General features: G+C 44.0%; 1 protein-coding gene across 1 annotated transcript in view; it reads right to left on the bottom strand.

Moving 5' to 3' along the window:
- The window catches only part of LOC115153996 (serine/threonine-protein kinase 10), a 53038-nt gene that overhangs the window by 2807 nt on the left and 30440 nt on the right, over positions 1-19791 (bottom strand). The window contains exons 8-18 of the mRNA XM_029699742.1: positions 13104-13244; positions 8935-9546; positions 5593-5723; positions 4445-4568; positions 3304-3483; positions 2945-3037; positions 2720-2849; positions 2289-2413; positions 1757-1945; positions 333-458; positions 14-127 (exon numbers count right to left, since the gene is read on the bottom strand). Coding sequence (XP_029555602.1) covers positions 14-127; positions 333-458; positions 1757-1945; positions 2289-2413; positions 2720-2849; positions 2945-3037; positions 3304-3483; positions 4445-4568; positions 5593-5723; positions 8935-9546; positions 13104-13244 — 1965 coding nt within the window. The remainder of the gene's footprint in view (positions 1-13; positions 128-332; positions 459-1756; positions 1946-2288; positions 2414-2719; positions 2850-2944; positions 3038-3303; positions 3484-4444; positions 4569-5592; positions 5724-8934; positions 9547-13103; positions 13245-19791) is intronic.

A 19791-nucleotide genomic window follows, 5' to 3' on the forward strand; every position in this document is an offset into this window, starting at 1 on the left:
TTCCATTGGATACCATTTTCCTGGGCTTGAGCTGCTCCCTCCACTCATTGAGCTGGTGGTTGTGCTGCTCATCCAGAGACTTGAGCCTCTGAGTCTCGTTCTCAATCAGCAGGTGGCACTTCTCATTCTGCGTGCACACACACACACACTAATATTGATGCAATACTTGTGGAATGTATTTTCTTTACAATCCCACAGAATTTGTGGAGTTACATTTTATTGTATATTTATTCCACCCATCTAGGCATTGGAGACAGACAGACAGAGACAGCGAGAAACCGAGACAGACCGAGAGAGAGAGAGCGAGAGAGAGAGAGGTGTACTGTGGTCACCTGTAGCTGCTGCAGCTCCCTGACATTGCCTTCACACTGGCCAATCATGTCCCTCATCTGGCTCTCATGCTTCTGCTGCTGGTGCAGCCGCTCAGCCTTCTGACGCTTCTCCTCCTGCTGGGCAAACTGGGGAGGTGCACACACACGAAAGAGGGGGCGACAGAGGGATGAGAGATGAGTTTACAACCCTGAGTCCTGATACAGTTCTGTGATATGAATACAATATACACTACATGGCCAGAAGTGTGTGGACAGAGGCTCCTCGAACATCTCATTCCAAAATCATGGGCATCAATATGGAGTTGGTCCCCCCTTTACTGCTATAACAGCCTCCACTCTTTTGGGAATAAAAAAAATGGTCCACTAGACGTTGGAACATTGCTGCGAGGACTTGCTTCCATTCAGCCACAAGAGCATTAGTGAGGTCGGGCACTGATGTTGGGCGATTAGGCCTGGCTCGCAGTCGGCGTGCCAATTCATCCTAAAGGTGTTCGATGGGGTTGAGGTCAGGGCTCTGTTCAGGCCAGTCAAGTTCTTCCACACCCATCTCGACAAACCATTTCTTTATGGACCTCGCTTTGTGCACAGAGGCATTGTCATGCTGAAACAGGAAAGGGCATTCCCAAATCTGTTGCTAGAAAGTTGGAAGCACAGAATCATCTAGAAAGTCATTGTATGCTGTAGCGTTAAGATTTAAGCCCGAACCTTGAAAAACAGCCCCAGAAACCCAGATTAATCTGTTGGACTGCCAGATGGTGAAGCGTGATTCATCCACTGCTCCAGAGTCCAATGGCAACAAGCTTTACACCACTCCAGCCAACGCTACACACTTCAGCGGTCCCATTCTGTGAGCTTGTGTGACCTACCACTGAGCAGCTGAGCCGTTGTTGCTCCTAGACATTTCCACTTCACAATAACACCACTTACAGTTGACCAGGGCAGCTCTAGCAGGGCAGAAATTTTACAGACTGACTTGTTGGAAAGGTGGCATCCTATGACAGTGCCACGTTGAAAGTCACTGAGCTCTTCAGTATGGGCCATTCTACTGCCAATGTTTGTCTATGGTGATTGCATGTCTGTGTGCTCGATCATTCTTCTCTAGCCATCACTTCTCTAGCCACACCTTTTCTGATATAAGTACCCATTTGAATAGACATCACAGCCGGCCAGAGAGAAACTGTACTGTATCGTGTGCGTTCCTGCTGGTATTCATCGGGCTGGCTGGTTGGTTCTTCTGCCCCCTGGAGCCTAATCTTACTCCCTTTCCCATCTACCTTTCTAACCTACACTTGACTTCATCCCATGGCTACACTTCAACAGTTACATTTTGTTCCTTCATTTACAATGGCAGTCTTCACACTCTTCATCCTCTTCCCTCGTTTCTCCGCCTCTCTCCAACCAGCCATTTTGTAGTTCTCTTGTACCTGTTTGATCTTCTCGCGGTCCTCCGAGGCGCTGCCCGTGGAGTTGATGCGGAGGCTCTTCTTGAACATGACCATGCGGGTCTTGCCCTCACTGCGCTGGATCTTGGGCATGCGACCCTTCTCCTGCTGCTGCCGGGCCTTCAGCACCTCAATCATCCGCTGGTTATAGCACTGCATCTGCTCTTGTTCCTGGGGAGACAAAAATAAAATGACTATTTTGAACCTTTATTTAACTAGGCAAGTCAGTTAATTTGTTCTTATTATTTTACAATGACGGCCTACCCCGGCCAAACCCTAACGACGCTGAGCCAAATGTGCGCAGCCCTATGGGACTCCCAATCACAGCCGGTTGTGATACAGCCTGTAATCGAACCAGGGTCTTCTAGTGACACCTCTAGCACTGAGTGCCTTAGACTGCGCCACTCGGGAGCAGGCATAGGTACAGATGAGGATGCGCACACACACACATTGCAAAGGTCAGGGGTTGTTTTGTGGCTTTCCCAGCCACACGGACAGGGTTACTGTATTGTACCTTCTCATGCTTCTTGAGCAGCTGGTGGCGTTGGAGGAAATACTGGTCTTTGAGCTGCTGTTTCAGCAACTGGTGCTTCTCATGAAGGTTCTTCTCCTCTAGATCCCAGATAGTAGCTTCCCTTTCTGAGGACGGAAAAGTAGAGAGAGTGAATGATAGAATTCTGAAAGCAGCTGAAATAAGAGAAAGAGTGATATTACATTGACCAATCTGAGGGGAGAGTGTAATCACTCTGAATGAGTAAGCATCTGATAAGTTATTGAGGAGGAGGGGGCTTGAACAGAAGATCAAGGGTGTCCAGTACTTTAACTGAGCTCAGGGAGTTGTATTCCCTGTGAAGGGGCTCTGACTAGACAACAACTCACTGGATCAGCTAATGTCATTGTGATAAGTGTTGATGGCACCCAGACATCAAGTGTGTGACGCTGTACCTCTGACGAGGTGTTGTTTCTTGTCGAGACACTGCCTCTCCGTCTCGGAGATATCCCTCTTGTTCTCTGAGATTATGCTCTTTAGCGTTGTGTCCAGGTGGTTCTTCTGGTCCAACAGGAAGTTCTGCTCCTGAAGCACAGGAAACAGGAAGTGATGAGACGTTAGTATTTGAACTGGATATAGAGGTCAGTGTTCGAGTGAAAGAGAAAGCAGCTTGCGTTTACCTCCGTTTGCTTCATCTGTGTAAAGCTGTTCATTCTCTGTTTCATGGCGTCTTTCCGGGTCTTTCTGGGGAGCTTCTCAACCTCATTCTTCACCTGGAAAAATGATTGTAAAATCCATGGACTTAATATTAATAACAATACCTCCTTCATTTTTAAACTAATCACCCAGACGCTTGACACACACACACACACACACACGTCTCAGTATACATACTTGTAAGGACTTTTTGGGGAGCAACCCCTAAGCCAGACATAGCCTTTTTACAAGTGAGATCCTCACTTCTCTGAATTTCAGTTGGTTTAAGTATAGTAAAACGTGTACACACACACACATATTCTCTCTCGCTCCCTCCTCTCACCTCCTTCTTCTTGTGCTTCATCTGCTCCTGGAACTTGGTGTAGTCGTGGTCCTGTTCGGAGCGGATGCGTTTGGTCTCATCCCTGAGCCTCACAGTGTGGTCCGTCTCCATCTTCTCGATGGTCTGCTTCTGGTGCTTCTCCAGGGTCTCCAGCTCCGTGTCATAGTACTTCTTCTTCGCCTGGGAGGAGCAGAGAAAGTAATTGAACACGTTCATCATGAAATAAACCCATCACCATATTTATATCATAAGTAGCCATGATCCTGGTCATCCAGATGGGCTGGAAGGAGTTAGAGCGGAGAGGTTACTGTGGAAAAATGTACATTTTATTTTTAGATAATTTGTAAAATGTGAAAAAAGGGTATCAGAGATAATATCCCACATTTAATAATAAAAAAGTATTATTATTATTTTTAGGTGGGTGTTATTTATTTATTAATTGACAGACATGACAAAGGTTTTCTTCGTCTTATATTTCTCTTGGCGAGAGGGGATGTAGAAAAAAGATATCCAATGGGAGATAGATACGATGCGGCTGGGGGGGGGGGGGGCGTCGACACGACAAGGCGGGGGGCGTCGACACGACAAGGCGGGGGGGGGGCGTCGACACGACAAGGCGGGGTTGTTTTGTGGCTTTCCCAGCCACACGGACAGGGTTACTGTATTGTACCTTCTCATGCTTCTTGAGCAGGCGGGGGGGGGACGTTGGCACGACAAGGCGGGGGGGGACGTTGGCACGACAAGGCGGGGGGGGGGGGGGGACGTCGGCACGACAAGGCGGGGGGGGGGGGGGGCGTCGACACGACAAGGCGGGGGGGGCGTCGACACGACAAGGCGGGGGGGACGTTGGCACGACAAGGCGGGGGGGGGACGTTGGCACGACAAGGCGGGGGGGGGACGTTGGCACGACAAGGCGGGGGGTTGATGTGACAGTAGTGTGTGGGTGTTAGTGTGAACTCAGGGAGTCCCTCCTTAAAATAAACAGAGTAAGAGAGCTAATATCATTGTGTTGGTGTGGATGGAGGAAGGAAGAATTCTGGGATTTCTTCCATTAGTGGTGGGAGGTAAAGGAAGACCATGGTGTGTGTCAGTGCAAACACTAAATGAGGGGTGTGTGTGTGTGTGGTATGTGTAGACCTACGTTCATCTCCTGGTCGAAGCGTCGCTGCATTTGCTCTCTTTGAGCGTCCAGCTTGGTGTTGAGTAAGGCCTGAGCACGGTGCTCCTCCTTCTGCAGCAGACGCAGGTCCCGCAGCTCCTGACGCCTGCGCGGGCACACACACATAGTTCAAATATTCTTACTGTCATAGGTCTTGACCTTCACATACTTTGACAGTAAAAACACTGGGAGATATGACATTGCCTAAAAGACTTGGAGGCAAATAATGCAAAGATCAAATAAACAGTCAGTCACAACATTGTAGACTGAATCAGTTATAAGCACCATGACACAAAAGCTTCTTTCATATTAGAAGACAGAATATATTGTCTCCATGAGATAAGAGGAGAGTTCAGGGAATAGCCTTGCTCCCTCCATGACGATGACAACAGAGAGCTTAGAGATGAGAGGAATCTGACTAAGTGTGTGAGTGACAGTGTCTGAACCATAGATTGAACTGATGAACCAACACAGGGTGTGGTGTCACATAATCACCACTAGATTGCAGTGAGAACACTAGGCTACTGGCTCAAGGTCTTCAAATCAGGCACAATGACTGTTCAGGACACTGTGAACTCTGATTGTAAACCTCTTAATTTCCAGAATAACTATGTTGTCCATTGGGGGGATTTAGGGAGTCATAATAGTCATGTGAAATAGTGAAATATTTGTCCCATAAAAAAAAAGTGACTGGTATACATTGTGTTTACTAGTAAATTAAATATATTATCACTGTTAGGATGTATTACAATTCTTCCTTATCACTAAGGAATATAGAATGTTCCATGCCATGTTGTTCACGCGACTCACACTGATCTGGGGGTTGCAAATGTCTATTGATATTTGCAATTTTTCAGCTGAATTCTTTTCAGATGAAGTCTAGCCACTTGTTGCTGTCACAAAGCTCCTCTTGTGTATTTGTGCACTGATCTCAAAGGGAAAAGAGCAGACCAGGATGCCCAAAATAGTCTGTTTACTTTAGGGACATCCGAACACGGCCCAGGCTCTCAACAACTCAGTGTACCAGAGATCCTGTTTTATACAGAGAGACGGAGTAGACCCGGCCCTTTTTCCTGACCTTGATTCAGGGAGAAAACAAGAAGGGTTTACCAGGAAGCAGTGAGACTTGCCTGAGAAACCTCATCTCTTCATCTTTCTTCTCATCGTCGCTGATGATCTTGGATGTGGTCACACTGACCTGCACGCCGTCGATGACAAACTTCCTGGTGCGCTTCAATGTCTTATTGGAGAAGCGAGAGTCCTGGGGGGAGGGAGTACTTTAACTTTTTGCACATCGTTACAACACTGTATACAGACATTTGAAATGTCTATTTTTTTGGAATGTGTGCGAGTGTAATATTTACTGTTCACTTTTTATTGTTTGCAATAAAGCCCCTTGAAAATGAGAGACGGAGAGATGGAGGTAGAGGTAGAGAGTGATTAAAGAGGCTACTATATAGAGTGAGGCTTTGTGTGTTTAGTGTCACAATTGGGTGACTGACTGCAGCAGTGTTGTTAACACCGTTAAGACCATTTTTAAAATCAGGAAATATAGTCCGCTTCATGTTTTGTTTCCTTTCCTTGAAACATGAGAACAACACACTAGTGTCTTTAAAGGAGAAGGTGGTGAATGGAGAACACTGTATATCCTGCCTGCCAGTTGACAGGAAAGAGCAGTACTTGTGTAAGACTATGTGATCCTGCTGGGCAGGTTCCTCTATAAATCACACTGCTCTGCTGCACAGGGAGGGAGAGCCAAGCAGGAAGTGAGATTCTCTCTGACAACAGAGCTCTGTCAACCCCAAATACAGTACAAAGATAGACAGGCTCCACACTGGTTCTTACTGGGTCAGACCTACTCCTGACTCTCCCCAGGAAGAGTAGCACGACCCTGGGTGACACGGCTACCTTTCAAAATTCTTAGTGGAAATAATAATCATCCTATTGATGAAAAATGAAAGTGTATAGGGCCAGCTGAACAAACTCTGTTCTCTCTACATCTCTCACCAGAGAAGCAAACATGTCCTGCTGTAGCCATTCTAAACCTTTGACAGAGACACTGTGTGTGTGTGTGTGTACACACTGTGCGTATGTACGTGAACAAGTGAGCACACATCCAGTGTTCTCAGAGGGCCCAGGGGTCTGTACAGCAGCAGCAGCTCAGCTGGGGCCTCTCATTTTGGCTATAGCCTCCCTCCCTGTGATCTCTCATACATCCCCATTCATAAACCCCTGGTCCTCCTGACCTGCCCATCTCTCCTGAACACAACCTCACACTTACTGTTACTGGGGATAACACAAAAATCCCATTAATTTAGCCCAGTGTGGAAAAAAGACATCACAAACGGAAGACAAGTCCAACAATGAATAGAACTGGCCAGTCCATAAACAACCAGAAACTCCCCCAGCAACAATGAATAGAACTCCAGTGATGGCCAGTCCATAAACAACCAGAAACTCCCCCAGCAACAATGAATAGAACTCCAGTGATGGCCAGTCCATAAACAACCAGAAACTCCCCCGGCAACAATGAATAGAACTCCAGTGATGGCCAGTCCATAAACAACCAGAAACTCCCCCAGCAACAATGAATAGAACTCCAGTGATGGCCAGTCCATAAACAACCAAAAGCTCCCCCGGCAACAACGGCCGCATAGAAACGACATCCACAATTCTGAATGCTGAATAAAGCCATTGGTCATAATGAATGGAAAATGGAGTCACATTAGATCAAACAGACTTGGCATTAAAGGATGGATGTGTCCATTTCCCAGAGAACAGTAGTTTGATTCAATCTCAGAGCCTTTTTTGCTAGAAATGCAGCTGTTTTTTTTTTTTACTTAAAAATATCAGCTTGAAGTCAGTGGAGTTCCACTGCTTGACAAGATCCAAAATTGATGAATTCAGGTTATGGATAGTTTAAAAAGGGGCAATCTGCAGTTGCTACATCCATTTGTGGACTTATGAATGATATGTACCCATTGATTCTTGAAGAATATAACTTAGAAATGCCTCATGAGCTTAGTTCAGCTGTCATGCCCCATCAGAACCAAAAATATAAGCTTGTTTAAAGAAAGTACATTTAAACAAACACTGTAGCCTCAAAACATGGTTAAAACTCTAATGTTGATATCATGGATGATCAGTCCTTGCATCCATAGCTCTGTCAGTGAGCCCCATCCCTCAGCTTTTTACCCAGAAATCGTAGGCAGGACGCTTCGTTATTGTTTCAAATGCTGATTTCTGCTTTAAAGCTGCACTATGCAGAAATCGCTACTCCATTTTCTGGTTGCTAAAATTCTAATACTTCACTTAATTTCAGTTTATGTAACAAAACAAGTATAGTGTAGAGAATCATTGTACCATGTAAACCGCTGTGAAATATATTTTACATAACCAAAAATATTATTTTCAGCAGTTTGAAGCTGGTGTACAAAACCGAAAGTAAAAGATGCAAAAAAACGAAACTTAATGAGAAGCATAGAATTAGTGCACATAGAACAGATCTATCATTTCTTCGACTTCCTTTGAATGAGAATGACAGATCTATAATGCACATTTCTATTTGAATTTGGTCAGGGCACCCTGGTGAGATTTTTTTTATAGAATTACTTTTTAAAAGGACATGGGGCAGAGAGCAAAATTAGCACAACTAATTTCCTGCAATTCTACACATTTTGCCATAGAGTGGAGAGAAATGTTTGCAATTTTTAATATGATATCTGAGTGACACTGACTTTCTCAATGAAATGGGCCCCCTGGCCGATAATTTGACCATGAGAACAAGTTTAGATAGCTGGCCTTTAAACTAACTTAGCAATCCAAAAAATACTGGCATGTGACTATCAGGGACTGACATAACAAGCGAAAAACTGTTGATGCACAACCAAATTTCTAAATTCTACTATTCTGACTCGCAACAGTAAGTTGAGACCTCGACTGAGTTCCTAAAATTGACCCGAGGGGCATCAAAAGGAGACAGCCAGTTGCCCATCCCTGCTCTACTCCATCATAGCATCTTTGAAAGTCATTTTTTTTTCTCTTTAGAAGTTCGGGTTTAACCAGTTTCATCTTGATGAAGAATGCCAAACATGTGAAAGTATAGCTAAAGCTTCCCTAAGGCTAATTATCTCCAGATCTTGAATAAAGTAACATAACAAAACTGAAGCTCACTCACTAGTGTTTCCAGTGATTATGTTAATGAGAGCTCAACAACCTCTGCATATTCAGGTGTTAACCGTGGAATGTGTTAACAATGGCTACCTGTGGACATGGTTATGTAAAGTGCCGCCCAGGGAAGTCCCAGCGGTCTCGCCCCAAGTCAGAGCACGTACGCCAAGGCCATAGCTCAGTAAGCCACTGGAGCCTGGCCGTGGAAATAATCATTCAAAAGTTAAAAAGTCATAGACTTTTTGGTAAAAGACTGGGGTAAATCTTCAGTGGAATGTGACATTAAACATGGGATTACTCACCACCCTGGAGGAGAGGGTCCCGTCGTCCTTGTTGACTGACATGTCTCCTGACAGGTTGAGGCTGATGTCCATGCTCTCAGAGGCAGACATGCTTCCCGTGTCAGAGTACCTCTTGGAAATTCTGCCATTGGCATTGTGGTGGGGCATCAGGTTGTCCATGTTAGCCCCTATAGAGGCCCTCTCCGGAGGCCCACTCCTCATGCTGCCATTCATCCCGATCAGAGGTGTGGGGTCTGGGGTAAGGGTGCTGCTGCTGCCCTCCTCCTGGCTTTGGGGTATCTCTGGTACCTCTACCACCTTGGGCTGTGCCAGCAGGGGAGGATTCTCGGTCTCGGGGGTGTCCACGGGCTTGCCCTCGTCCGAAGTGGGGGTGCTCTTCCCATCCTCGATGCCTGAGTCAGAGGCCGTCTTGCCGGAGGTCTCGCTCTCGGGCTTGTCCGAGTCCACAATGCTGATGCCATCGTCGGGGAGTTGTCGGTCCATCAGCTGGTCATCGACCTTGTGGGGCGGTCTTAGGGGGGGTTTGGCCTCGTCCACCACAGGGGTTTTGGAGGGTGTGTCTGTGGGTTGGTCCCCTTCTAGACTAGTCTGAGACGGGTCCTTGTCTGGAGACTGGAGAGAAGAGAGGAAAGGAGAAGAAATCCATTGTTATTTGAGGCTGTCAGCAGCCAGAAGCACCTTCAGTGCCAATGTTGAAAGTAATCACTCTAATATGAGCCAAATTAAAATGGATGTAGCCTTAACGCCTAATAGTCTTAGTCTCTTGGCTTCATATTGCAGCAGAAAGCTGGTTTTGACCTTTAGTGGTACTGTATCGTGGAATGCAGTCATTCCTGTTTAAACTCCGACCTACATCAAGTCCCTCTGCTCTGCTCTGAGAACCTGAGATAAGTATGAGCTGTCTTGGAGCGTTAAGCATACGTCATCCGCCATATTTACGACTGCAGCCAGCCTTTCAATTGGCTCCTCTAAACACAACTGGAGAAATCATCTACAGATATTAATACCAGAATGAACTAGCTGGGAGCTCTGGGGGGGTCTTTTATCAACTGTGCGTACATTTCTTACTAAATTCTGGCATACGTGGAGATTCTAGGATTTGCGTGTGCAACAAATAGTTAGATAAATCGCAATCATCTTTTGCCTTGGTATAGGCTCTAAGATTAAATGGGTTACTATGCCATGCTCATATCGCAAAACAATACTGTAGCCTACCCATACTGTCATAGGTTACCAGTCTATTTACTTTTGAGCATGGTTAGCTATTGAATGAGCGATGGATAAATGGTAGCATGGTTAGCTATTGAATGAGCGAAGGATAAATGGTAGCATGGTTAGCTATTGAATGAGCGAAGGATAAATGGTAGCATGGTTAGCTATTGAATGAGCGATGGATAAATGGTAGCATGGTTAGCTATTGAATGAGCGAAGGATAAATGGTAGCATGGTTAGCTATTGAATGAGCGATGGATAAATGGTAGCATGGTTAGCTATTGAATGAGCGAAGGATAAATGGTAGCATGGTTAGCTATTGAATGAGCGATGGATAAATGGTAGCATGGTTAGCTATTGAATGAGCGATGGATAAATGGTAGCATGGTTAGCTATTGAATGAGCGAAGGATAAATGGTAGCATGGTTAGCTATTGAATGAGCGATGGATAAATGGTAGCATGGTTAGCTATTGAATGAGCGAAGGATAAATGGTAGCATGGTTAGCTATTGAATGAGCGATGGATAAATGGTAGCATGGTTAGCTATTGAATGAGCGATGGATAAATGGTAGCATGGTTAGCTATTGAATGAGCGAAGGATAAATGGTAGCATGGTTAGCTATTGAATGAGCGATGGATAAATGGTAGCATGGTTAGCTATTGAATGAGCGAAGGATAAATGGTAGCATGGTTAGCTATTGAATGAGCGATGGATAAATGGTAGCATGGTTAGCTATTGAATGAGCGATGGATAAATGGTAGCATGGTTAGCTATTGAATGAGCGATGGATAAATGGTAGCATGGTTAGCTATTGAATGAGCGATGGATAAATGGTAGCATGGTTAGCTATTGAATGAGCGATGGATAAATGGTATCCTAATATTGGTTGTGTAGCGGGAATATACCAGTCATGTCAGAAAAGGAGAGAAACATCCTGCTATATGATTATGGCCTATATATAATAAAATTTAAATAAATATATTATGCGACATTCTGCTATGCAAACTGGGTATGGGATCTTTTTACCAACAGAAATGCATATATTTTATCATTAGTCCTAGACGTTTTAATGTTATTAGCCTACCATTATTATAATTCCTGTGCGTCAAACACCTCCATTTCTCCCAACAACAACAATATTTGCATGCAATACAGTTGATCAACCACTAGAAGTTGCGCATATACATGGTCTGGGATTTGTGTGGCAATACACACTTTCCCATCAAGTTCAAAACGTATAAATACCAACCTTTGCAGGAAAACTAGCGCACGCAAGGTTAAGAGTCTTTTTTCACACGCACGTACCTTTGATGAATAAGGCCCCAGGCCCTGAAAGGGATGTTCACAACCTCTACATTCCACCAATGCACATGCTGTGGGTTCCTGCGTGTGTGTGTGTGTGCGTGCGTGCGCAAAGGAGGTCTAAGGTTTCCTGAAAGATGCACTCTCAGGCCTCGAGTTTCCCTCTGGGGCAGGAGTTTCTGTTTGTGAGGTGAAAGCAGTTTGGAGTGTGTGCTGATTTCAGACTGTGTCAGCAGCAGTTATAAGGCTAGAGGACAAGACAGACAGCTGATATACTGATGAGCTAAGAGTAGCCAAAACAATAATGAAGACAACTGCTAGGGTCCACCCAAAATGACCGACCTGAAATGACCTCAGGTCCATATCACATAATATATATGAATGACTCATTATCACCTAGAAATAATCCTACCAGTCTAATGTCTTTAACTTCCTTTTAGTACAGTTTTATTAGAAAAATAAGGTATGTGTATATGTTAACTTAAAGATGACCCCTGTTCCACAGATTTTATGTCAAACTTTGAATAAGGAAGTTGTCAAGAGAAGCTAAGGTGATATTTGTGCCGTTGTGCAGGACAAATAGCATGTATTTTTAGCGGTGGGTAAGTGGGTGTGTGAAAGCATGTGTTCCGGTTTCTGTTCCTTTGTTTGGCTCCAGTGAGTTAGTGTCCTCTGATTTTCTCTCACTTTCTAATCCAGTCCCCCTATACATGCATAAACCACAAATCTATTACTCGATCTCATGGCAAGTACACAGAAAAACTTAACTGGAAGTGTTTGATTAGTAGATCTGATAGGATTTGAATAGTAGATGTTTTAGGGGCTGTTCCCTGAAACAGATGAACCCTCATCCTGAAAAAAAAAGGTTTATGCAGATTCTCCATTGAGCTTGTTTTTACATCCTGGATGAGGCGCAATCTTTGTGCAAGAAATTGCCTTTTAGTGTTTGAATAGTAGAATGACCATACAAAGAGTCCTCATCATGGACATAATGGCAGCTGGGGGTCGAAGTCACCTCGGGACTGTGCAACTATCAGTGTGTGCAGAATGTGCTTGAATTTGTGTGCGTTTGTATTCTATCATCTCAGTGTGTGCGTGTGTCCTCGACCCCATCTCAGTGTTTGCACTCCTAACACCACAGACACACCCCCACACTTCAGTGAGCACTGTCCTGACCACCTCCCCTGCTCAGTCAATACACTCCCCAGTTAGAGGGTAGACCACACACACACACACACACACACACACTGGTGCACAGGAAGCTGCAGATTGTGGGGTTTAGGGTGTGCTAGCAGAAACATTCTGAAGGAAAGTCAGCATACATAGAAACTGTCAACAGTTGATGTACTGTAATTCTATACAGCTGTCATTGTACGCAGACATTAAAATGACATTGCTACACACGTCCTCCTTTGATTTCCCTCCCATTATGATTGGTAATGAGACTCATTCTTGGTTGAATAATCCAAACTACTTTGAGATCTATTGTATAAGGCTAGTATGAAACAAGCATTTTGCAACAATGTGTATGTGACCAATAAAAATGTTATTTGAGATTGTGTGTGTGTGTGTGTGTGTGTGTGTGTGTGTGTGTGTGTACACGCACACACACGAAGGAGAGGATAAAGACAGAGTTAGCAGTAAAAGTCTTACCACTGGGACTGTGAGCTCAGCGGTGTCATCCTCCTCTCCTTCCTCTCTATTGTCCTCAATTTCCTCCATGACTTCAGCCTTCGCCTCAGCAACCAGCTCTTGTAGGGGTCTGTTGGTCTTCACCGAGCAGACAAAGGGGTGCTGGGGGGGGCAGAGGCAAGAGAGGGAGTCAGGACAACCATGTTACAACCCAAGAACATAGAACAGTGACCGGGGGCATAGAAAGCAAAAGAAGAACTTTCACTGAAGGGAGAAACTTAATGTCCCACCTGCATCGACCCATGGCAAGAATACCACAGACCAGAGTATGAGCTCACCCTGATGAAACAATGAAGAGTTTATTACCCCAAATCCACGTGCTTATGATACCAAGTTCCTAGATTAGACAGAGCTAAAATGAGAAGAAGAATTTAATTAGAGTGAATGAATATAAGCCGGCTTAAGAGGGGATCATTTGACAGCCACAAACAAGGCTGTGAAAAGGTAAGTGCAGAGAAGATAAAAGAGAAAGTCATCCATTATTCAGGTGATTTGCACCACAGATAATTTAATTGGCCCAGCTGGTGCAGGCAAGCAGGTAGGCATGTGAGAGGAGACTGGCTGAGGCGCAAAGGGACACTCTGGGCTGCCTGAATCTGTGTGGTAGCATTAGCAATAGCTTTTAACTTCTCAAATGACAGAAAATTAATCAAGTCAGCAATGAGTCAGGGGAGAACAGAGTGCCAGCTATCACACAGGCGACAGGAGAACACCAGGCAAAGTGCTGTACTTGAACACCGCACAACAGTGTCTAGGGTATCAAGTAAACCGGTAAGAAGAATTTTAAAACGCGTCACTAAGACTTATGGACTTCGCTCACTGGAAATCCAAGAGAAATGATAAGACATTCTAAAACACATCATCACTTCCTGGGTACACGGTACAAGCTACCTCCATATAACTATTACAAAAACCACAAGCTTGGTTTCTGCTGAGCTGAATAGTGTGTCCTTTTCTGACAGTGTGTCCTTTTACACCGCAGCCCCTCTGAGACCCAGCACCTCGGTGTCGGAGTGCTGATCTAGGATCAGCCCCCCCCGGTCCATGTAATCTTATTCATTATGATCTAAAGGCAAAGCTGATCCTAGATCAACACTCCTACTATGGTAGACTCTGCCCCTCCGGGTTCAACATGTTTACTATGACATCTGAGCCCAGACAACCAGCGCTACACTAAGCCAACGTTCATTGGGTGAAGAACGCAAAGGGCTACAGGGGAGTGCCTCACCGCTGTAGCCTCCCTCACCCAGGCCTGGCCTGGACTGCTGATGGGCCACGGTGTGTCAAATGCTTCATTGTCAACCAAATGGCCCAGAGGTAGAGGCACAGAATGGCTGAAGTTACTCCCAACTGCTGGTCCAGTTAGGATTTGGGCAATCTGATCCTAGATCTGCGGTTAGGCCCAGATGGTCCCCACCAGATCCACCATCACGGCCGTGGGGAGTTAAGATACTTCATCATGTGGTTATGTAGACAACATGTATACAACATTCCTCATATGGGATGAGGCGGCCATGGACATCAAATCGTTATTTGTCACGTGCACCATTTGGTGTACGTGACAAAAATACTTACGAGCCCTTTCCCAACAATGCAGTTCAAAAGTAAGAAAAGTAAATAAAATTCAAATAAATAGTAAGAATAAAACAAAGAGACTATATAAAAGGAGTACCAGTTCAGAGTCAATGTGCAGGGGACAAGGTAATTGAGGTAATATGTACTGCACTGTCAGAACTAGAAGCACAACATTTCACTACATCCGTATTAACAACTGCTAACCATGTGTATGTGACCAATAACATTTGATGTATGTTGGGGTAAAAGCATGTGTGAGTGTGTGTATGTAGTGTGTGTTCGTGTGTTGGAGTGTCAGTGTAGTATGTGTGAGTGTGTGGGTCAAGTCCAGTAAGTGTGCATAGAGCCAGTACAAGAGAGTCAGTGGAAATTTTTAAAAAAGAGGGTCAATGTAAATAGTCAGCGTAGCCATGTGATTAACTGTTCAGCAGTCTTATGGCTTGGGGGTAGAAGCTGTTCAGGAGCCTTTTGGTCCCAGACTTGGCTCTCCGGTACCGCTTGCTGTGCAGTAGCAGAGAGAACAGTTTATGACTTGGGTGGCTGGAGTCTGAGAAATTTTAGGGCCTTCCTCTGACATTGCCTGGTATAGGAGGTCCTGGATGGCAAGGACCTCTGCCCAAGTGATGTACTGGGCCGTACGCACAACCTTCTGTGGCTTCTTACTGTCGGATGCCAAGCTGTTGCCATACCAAACTGTGAGGCAGCCAGTCAATATAATCTCAATGGTGCAGCTGTATAATATTTTGAGGATCTGAGGTCCCGTGCCAAATCTTTTTGGTCCAGAGCGTTCGATTTGCCACTTACAACTGTTTATTGTTTTCAAGGGATTGTTACACATTTTTAATTATTCCATGCAAAACAACAGCTCCATCAGCATTATATGCCTACAGCAAGTAAAATGCATTATTTTAATGATCAGTAAACATCAATTGATCATGTAATTTCAGATGTGTGACAGTAGCCAACATTAATTGGATATTTGAGTGATATAAAATAAGTGAACTATACCTGACCAGTAAGTATGAGTGGTTCATGTTAATTTCCCCATCCTTCATGGGGAAATTAAGCAGCAGAAGGGTAACGTTACTGTTTGAGCCAGTTTGCTACAGCAGGAAAATAATCCTTCAGCAACAGGAAATGTGAATTGTTATGTGGATTATAATTCATGGATTTGTTTGTAGAGGTTGACATTGTGACATTTTAAAGTGGAAATGACAAACTTTAGAAGCCTTTTTAAAACTTGAATACACTAAAAGTTTACATTTCCTTAAGTACAGGAAAACCCTCAGCAACAAAAGGGTGATCAACTTAAGACCCTACATATATAGCTGATAATGTTTACTTTGCAAGCTACCGGTAGAAACTTTGTACAGTTGGCTAAACATATTGGTACAGTGAGGGAAAAAAGTATTTGATCCCCTGCTGATTTTGTACGTTTGCCCACTGACAAAGAAATGATCAGTCTATAATGTTAATGGTAGGTTTATTTGAACAGTGAGAGACCGAATAACAAAAGAAATCCAGAAAAACTCATGTCAAAAATTTTATAAATTGATTTGCATTTTAAATGAGGGAAATAAGTGTTTGACCCCTCTGCAAAAAATGACTTAGTACTTGGTGGCAAAACCCTTGTTGGCAATCACAGAGGTCAGACGTTTCTTGTAGTTGGCCACCAGGTTTGCACACATCTCAGGAGGGATTTTGTCCCACTCCTCTTTGCAGATCTTCTCCAAGTCATTAAGGTTTCGAGGCTGACGTTTGGCAACTCGAACCTTCAGCTCCCTCCATAGATTTTCTATGGGATTAAGGTCTGGAGACTGGCTAGGCCACTCCAGGACCTTAATGTGCTTCTTCTTGAGCCACTCCTTTGTTGCCTTGGCCGTGTGTTTGTGTCATTGTCATGCTGGAATACCCATCCACGACCCATTTTCAATGCCCTGGCTGAGGGAAGGATATTCTCACCCAAGATTTGACGGTACATGGCCCCGTCCATCGTCCCTTTGATGCGGTGAAGTTGTCCTGTCCCCTTAGCAGAAAAAACACCCCGAAAGCATAATGTTTCCACCTCCATGTTTGACGGTGGGGATGGTGTTCTTGGGGTCATAGGCAGCATTCCTCCTCCTCCAAACACGGCGAGTTGAGTTGATGCCAAAGAGCTCCATTTTGGTCTCATCTGACCACAACACTTTCACCCAGTTGTCCTCTGAATCATTCAGATGTTCATTGGCAAACTTCAGACGGGTATGTATATGTGCTTTCTTGAGCAGAGGGACCTTGCGGGCGCTGCAGGATTTCAGTCCTTCACGGCGTAGTGTGTTACCAATTGTTTTCTTGGTGACTATGGTCCCAGCTGCCTTGAGATCATTGACAAGATCCTCCCATGTAGTTCTGGGCTGATTCCTCACCGTTCTCATGATCATTGCAACTCCACGAGGTGAGATCTTGCATGGAGCCCCAGGCCGAGGGAGATTGACAGTTCTTTTGTGTTTCTTCCATTTGCGAATAATCGCACCAACTGTTGTCACCTTCTCAGCAAGCTGCTTGGCGATGGTCTTGTAGCCCATTCCAGCCTTGTGTAGGTCTACAATCTTGTCCCTGACATCCTTGGAGAGCTCTTTGGTCTTGGCCCTGGTGGGGAGTTTAGAATCTGATTGATTGATTGCTTCTGTGGACAGGTGTCTTTTAAACAGGTAACAAACTGAGATTAGGAGCACTCCCTTTAAGAGTGTGCTCCTAATCCCAGCTCGTTACCTGTATAAAAGACACCTGGGAGCCAGAAATCTTTCTGATTCAGAGGCTGTCAAATACTTATTTCCCTCATTAAAATGCAAATCAATTTCTAACATTTTTGACATGCGTTTTTCTGGATTCTTTTGTTGTTATTCTGTCTCTCACTGTTCAAATAAACCTACCATTAAAATTATAGACTGATCATTTCTTTGTCAGTGGGCAAACGTACAAAATCAGCAGGAGATCAAATACTTTTTTCCCCTCACTGTAATTACACCTAATGTTCCGTTTTCTCCAACCAACGTAGGCCTAACTAGTGAAGTTAGCCTACGTTGGTTGGCACTGCATCTCAGTGCGAGAGGCGTCACTACAGACCCTGGTTCGACACAAGGCTGTATCACAACCGGCCGTGATTGGGAGTGCCATAGGGTGGCGCACAATTGGCCCAGCATAGTCCGGATTAGTGTTTGGCCGGGGTAGGCCGTCATTGTAAATAAGAATATGTTCTTAACTGACTTGCGTAGTTAAATAAAGATTCAATAAAAGTAAAGAAATGTTATAAAAAAAATGTACTAGCTAGCTAGTAGACCGATCCAATGGTGCATTGAATTACTGTTCAAAATGTTGTATAAAGTCTGCCCAAATGTGCCTAAACTGTGCACTCTCAAACAATAGCATGGTATTATTTCACTGTAATAGCTACTGTAAATTGGACAGTGCAGTTAGATGAACAAGAATTTAAGCTTTCTGCCAATATCAGATATGTCTATGTCCTGGGAATTTTTTTTGTTACTTATAACGTCATGCTAATCACATTAGTGCACGTTAGCTCAACCATCTCGTGAAGGGGAAACCGATCCCGTAGATGTTAACAAGGGATAAACTAGATGACTATATCCAAATGTTGTTTGATTTGCTTGCCATCTATAATAGTGATGACAGAAGTCCGAGTGACAACTTTACCAGAAGATGTCGAGCCCTTTCCAAAAGCCTAATCCCTGATGAAGCAAGCTAAATGACACGTTGTTTGCATTCACTAGTTAGCTACCCTCACATATCTGAAAATACATGATAAATTTTGGTTTACTGATTGCCCTATAACTCTGATGGAGCTAAATGTGAAATAATTACAAATGTGCAGTTCTGACTAGGGTTGCCAAGGGTTGGAAAATTTACAGGAAATTTCCAGATATTTTCAGAAAATTTTCCATGGGAAGGTAAGCCTGGGAATTTGGGGAATTTTGCTTAAATTCATTTAAAAAAATAACTTATAACAGTGAACCTCTTTTGTGGGATACACAAGGCAATTATAGGTCTTGTGGCATATTTTGGTTAAACTATCCCCAATTCAATGGAATTCCAACCCTCTGCATGCACAGTGCACTCTTCCATCACATGTACAGCTGAATCTCAAGATCTTGCACACTAATGAGATGCTATTGAGCCCACACTACATGCTTTCTGGTAAGTTTTGATTACAATACTGGCTGGGGTGAATATATTTTATATGGCACACATGATTTTTTGTTAACTGGTAAATAGTAGCCTACAGTGTTTAAATCATTTCTAACTTGTTAACAATTTTTGCTTGTGTTAATTCCCCTGTTTCATTTTAAAACGTATCTTATCTCACAAAGGAGTTGTTTAATCTAACTGCTTAACTATTTATCTGTACAGGGAATGTATTTGGGGTTTTTTACCTCCTTTTTTCTAATCTTTACAGGAAAATGCCACGGGCATGATGTGTGGAGACATGTAGAAGGAAAAGCTGTGTACATTTGGAAATACTGTACCAAATCATGTGAAGAATGCAACAAAGATGCAGAATCATCTGGCCAAGTGCATAAAGTTCCCTAAGCACTCACAACCTCTGACAGAAGTCCCTCTACTTGTATTTGAGATGAAAATGATGAATCAGACACCTTATCGATAGCAACAGCTCATGGTCCTCCTGGAATCAAAAGTTTTTATTTTTTTTACAATGAAGGAAGGTAGTCAGAGAAATGCTGATGAATGTCTTGCTCGAGCTGTGTATGCAACTGGTTCACCTTTTATGCTCACATGCAATGTGTATTGGAAGAGATTTCTGAATGTTTTTCGCCCAACATGCACTCCTCCAACCAGACATGCTTTATCTACTCATTTGCTGGATGCAGAGTTCAAGTGAAGGTCATGCAAATCATAGAGAAAGCAGACTATTGCAATCATCTCTGATAGGTGGTTGAATGTTCATGGGCAAGGAATAATTAACTACATCATCTCCACCCCTCAACCAGTATTCTACAAGAGCACAGACAACAGACACACCGGTCTCTACATTGCAGATGAGCTGAAGGCTGTCATT

This window comes from Salmo trutta, chromosome 19 (genome assembly GCF_901001165.1).
Source record: "Salmo trutta chromosome 19, fSalTru1.1, whole genome shotgun sequence".
NCBI classification, from domain to species: domain Eukaryota; kingdom Metazoa; phylum Chordata; class Actinopteri; order Salmoniformes; family Salmonidae; genus Salmo; species Salmo trutta.